General features: G+C 44.2%; 1 protein-coding gene across 1 annotated transcript in view; it reads right to left on the bottom strand.

The window, feature by feature from the left end:
- Positions 1-1,084: 1,084 nt before the first annotated feature.
- The window catches only part of HIF1AN (hypoxia inducible factor 1, alpha subunit inhibitor), a 6,697-nt gene continuing 3,428 nt past the window's right edge, over positions 1,085-4,353 (bottom strand). Inside the window, exons 4-8 of the mRNA XM_010294959.1 lie at positions 4,234-4,350; positions 3,655-3,761; positions 3,205-3,268; positions 2,853-2,963; positions 1,085-1,679 (exon numbers count right to left, since the gene is read on the bottom strand). Coding sequence (XP_010293261.1) covers positions 1,635-1,679; positions 2,853-2,963; positions 3,205-3,268; positions 3,655-3,761; positions 4,234-4,350 — 444 coding nt within the window. The 3' untranslated portion in view covers positions 1,085-1,634. The remainder of the gene's footprint in view (positions 1,680-2,852; positions 2,964-3,204; positions 3,269-3,654; positions 3,762-4,233; positions 4,351-4,353) is intronic.

The raw sequence follows: 4,353 nt of genomic DNA, 5'->3' as shown, positions 1-4,353 counted from the left end.
CAAGTGGTGCAAGAGCTGTCCCAGCAAAAGATGCGGCCCGAGGCCAAAGACTGAGTGCTTCTTAAGCAGCACGTTCTCAACACATTTATCAGAATCCCATGTCAGAACAAGCCCTGAAGAACAAGAGGAAAAACAATTTGGTCTCAAAAGACCAAATTCCCCACTATTCTCTGGGATGACATATATGGGCTACAAAACAGCTTCTCCCACCTCTAGCTCTTGGGATCCATTACAACCGCAACAAATATACAAGACCATTGCACCACCCCCCCAAACCAGGGACAGCAGTGCAGCACACCTCAGGGAATAAAAAGCCAGCCTCCATATGAGCCTAAGGCTTTTGCATGGAAGAGGAGGATGAAAAAAGCAAAATAATTTTTCAGAGTGATTGCTGAGGACTCTTAAGCAGAGGCTTGTCTGGTTCCTACGCCCCGGTCTTGTCACCTTCCCACCTGCCATGTCAAGTCCCGGAACACAAAAAGGATCAAGATAAACTTAACCACATTTAAACAGAAAGCCCTGACCTCTTTCACATGACTGTACATGGAAGGGAACCATACACTGGCATGGATTTAACTGATGGACAGGAGCCACACAACATCACACAAACATGCGCACCTGTGCGCAGCCACACACACTTGAGTTCTTGCAGTTTCAGTAAAAAGGGCACTTTCCTGCGTTAGTCTGAGGAGCCAGCACCCCTGGTGGGGAGAAGGGAGGCTCTGTACCTATCTGACACTGCATTTTGACAGTCTAGCTTGGCACCCCTGCGGAATTTAATTTAAAAATGTGGCTTCATCATTCAAGACTTGGAGAGTGCCCTGACCTTTATGCATCTCCCTTCATAATGCTACATCCCCTTTTAACCACACTTGCAGCTTCAGAAGAGCAGGAGAAAAGCCTTCGCTCCCCAGAGAAAGCTGTCAGAAAGGAAGTTTATCTAGGCTCCTACAACACAGATGTTATTTGGAGAGCATAGGATTTGGTGCTCACACACTAGATTAATTCACTCTGATCTCTACCCTGTACTAAGTCCAAAGATGTCTTAAGTTGAAGAAATTGAATCATTTGTCCAGTTGCTCACCACACACAGGCCATCTCACATGTTCATTTCTGTTATACAAAAAGGTGCCAGAGTTGAGTGTGGACAGGTCCTCTAACAACAGAGGACTGTGAAAACTATCACTTCCCATCTTATTTCCACTGCAGGCACTAACACAAACTCAGTCAGGAGGCCCAAACCCTAGGAGGCTGAGGAAACAAGATCACTCCTGGTTCTCCTCCAAGCTCTTCTTCAAATGCCTGAAAATCCTGAAGCAACACATCCGAGTGCCAGAAGCCATGCTCTTTGTTGTGGCAAACAGGGAAGAGGGAGAAAAAAACAAGTTAGTGAGCATGAATCCAGCTTCCAATAAGTGCAGACTCTTTCTTGGGAGGTTCGGTTAGATGAGAGTGGAGGATGAATGGGGTACTAACGGTTTTGCAGTTCCAGTAGCCCCCTTTATTGTAGTGGGGCAGGGATGGGCCAGGAAACCCATCAGTCCGTTAAGTGCTGCGTGCAATACTAGCGCTCAGTATCTTCCATTGCTTGTGAACAAAGCAGCTCCAACATCAGTCACCCAGGCAGCCAGGCATTAGTCGTATCGTCCCTTAATCATCATATTCAACAAGGGACCCACCTGTTTAAAGCAAAAACAGATCATTAGCTAAGACAGTTACACAGAAATGACAGCTGCAGAGCCTGCTCCCTCTCCATCATAACACTTTATGAGCTGAGCAGCCCAGGGCAGAGGATCTCAGTGCACAAACTGAGCCTAAGGTACACCAAATCAGTTTCGAAGTATTTTCTAGATAAAACACTGGGGTACCTTTGAGCACATCCTCAAATACCCTACCAAAATTTCAGGCTTCTCTGCCAACACACCGCTTTAGTTGTCACCAAAATGTTGCAGCTATGGTATTTGTTTGAAACTTTTTCACTTCCCACCCTACATTTGTGAGGAGCCAACAGTCATCAGGGGTTGCTTTTTGCAGGGCAGAGATAGAACATTCTTATTGAATCCTCTCTGGTCCTTGGAGTCACTTGGAAGGAAGGCTAGGACTGACAATTTTGGTAAGGTGTTGTTTTCAGTAAAGACCACTCTCATTTCTCAGCACTGTCTGATCACTGAGGGAAGTTTATCATGCTATGGCAGTGAGATAATTTAAGGGGAGAGGCATGATCTCACACAAGTGCACTAAAGAGGAGTTCCTACACAATGTTAAGGATTACAGACCATGAAAACATTTCTAGTCACGTTCAGTATTTCCACTTTCAGATCAGCAGGAGATCTTCAAAAGCATACTATTAGTACTTCAAACTGTTTTTCTGAAATACCAGTTGGTTAAAATTGCAAAGAATTCAGATGACTGCGACATGCATTAAGGGGGAAGAACACGACAATAGAAAATATTTCTCTTATTTAAGAGATTTGGATTCAACAGGTAAAAGTTTCTTTTTTAGACAAATACTGGGTATTGTTGCTGCAGAGAAGGCTAAGGAGAGTTTGGGAGCAACACTTTCATGGCAGTGCCCACAGCCAAAGTACACCTTCCCCCACATACAAGAACGATTACTCTATTGTTTGCAGCCTCTTCTGAAGTCCGCTTCAGAATTATAATTTAAAGAGCTTGCCTTTTTGTAGCCAAAGGATCTTCTGAAGACAGCAGGAAGAACCATTCACAGCAACAGAGCAACCCTGCTTTCTCCTACCCTCACTGTGAAACCTGCAGAGCCAAATAGTTGGCATCTCGAGTTTTGCATTAAGCCATAACAACTTTGACAGCAGTGACTATATGGTTCTTTTTTGTACCTCTTGTGGATTTCCTAAGGCTTCTCCCAACATCTTCTCAATGTTCCTCATTATTGCCACTTTCTGATGAGCCTTTAATGGATATTCAATTCTCTTTGGGGTTGGAGCACCCTGAAATATCAAAATAGCTCATTGCATGTTTCCTGAATTGGCAGATTATTCTACCACCTCCCAGCCACCCAGTTCTCCACATGCCACTGGAAAGGGAGAAAGCAGCTTTCAGCTTTAAAGCAAAGGATTTGGTGCAATGAAGTTCTCATATTGACAACACATGCTAATGCACATCTACCTGAAAAAATCCCCTTGGATAGAGCTATCCATCCAAGCTGCACAGGAAGGTGCTTGTACTTACCTTGTACCAGAAGTTCACAGTGATGGTAATTCCCCCATTCAGGAGAGACTCAATGTGGTGCCACCTGCATAGAAACCACACGATAAAGAAAATAAATTATTGCTGTAGCTTATAGTGAAATACCTTGTATGGATGTGTTCAGACTGCACTAGACAAGCCTTGCCCTATACTTCCATCATGAAGACCTCAGAACTTCTGGAAAGCTCTCCTTATTTAAATACAGATCCTTTTCTCACACATGTTAGTGGAGTACTCTCATACTCCGGGAGAATTACCATGCCCACCCAAGAAATGAGAAGTAGAAGCAGATTGGCCCAAGATATTCCAGAAATTATCATACTTGCTGGAGAAGTCAAAACAAAATTCTCTTAAGACCCAACCCAACACTAAGCAGAAGACCTTTTAAACCTCTGTTTGCTGGTCACTGTGCAGTCCCACCATCCTTCTTACCAGTACATAGGTATGTATAGCACATCCCCTGGACCCACCACCGTCTCATAGCCAACCACACTCCGGAAGTTTGGAAACTTCTCATAGTCAGGATTGTCAAAGTCCACCTAATGGAAGAAAACATTAAGAAACTCAGAAGAACTTCCTGCAATGACAGTCCTCGTTATTGGCTCTCAGTATCAAATCCCCGTGTCTTATTAATTTAATGTCTTAACTCCATTGCAAGGTCCTGCAGTACTCCAAAAGTACCACCAACTCAGGAGTCCTACAATTTGTCTCTGAGAAAATCTGTGTTTGACCAACTGATCAATGAAACAGAACAGAGAAGGCAACAACTGCAGCCTAGCTGCACTATCAGTAAGAAGATGTTTATAGCCCTAGCACATGCAAGTTAGGACCAGACACAAACTGAAACACCGCTATTCTGAATGTATTCACCAACTAATAGATCTGAACTCAGGTTTTGCAAAGGCTCAGCAAGTGGTATGCAGCTTTAATTCCAACGCAGCTTCCTCCCACCTAGCATCTTCACAAATGCCCTTTTTGGCACAGAGCAGAGAACAGAACTGCTACTCTCACCTGGCTCTGTCTGTCACACGGATGGTGCACAGGATAAGGGTAGAGGCATTCAAACTGATCAGGAGGGAACAGGATGCACCTCTTGTAACCCTTAATCTGAGCGAAGAAGTTCTGCTGCTC

Source organism: Phaethon lepturus, unplaced genomic scaffold (genome assembly GCF_000687285.1).
Source record: "Phaethon lepturus isolate BGI_N335 unplaced genomic scaffold, ASM68728v1 scaffold52410, whole genome shotgun sequence".
In the NCBI taxonomy this organism is placed as follows: Eukaryota; Metazoa; Chordata; class Aves; order Phaethontiformes; family Phaethontidae; genus Phaethon; species Phaethon lepturus.
Note: the sequence above shows the minus strand (reverse complement) of the source record. Positions and strands in the feature narration are given on the sequence as shown.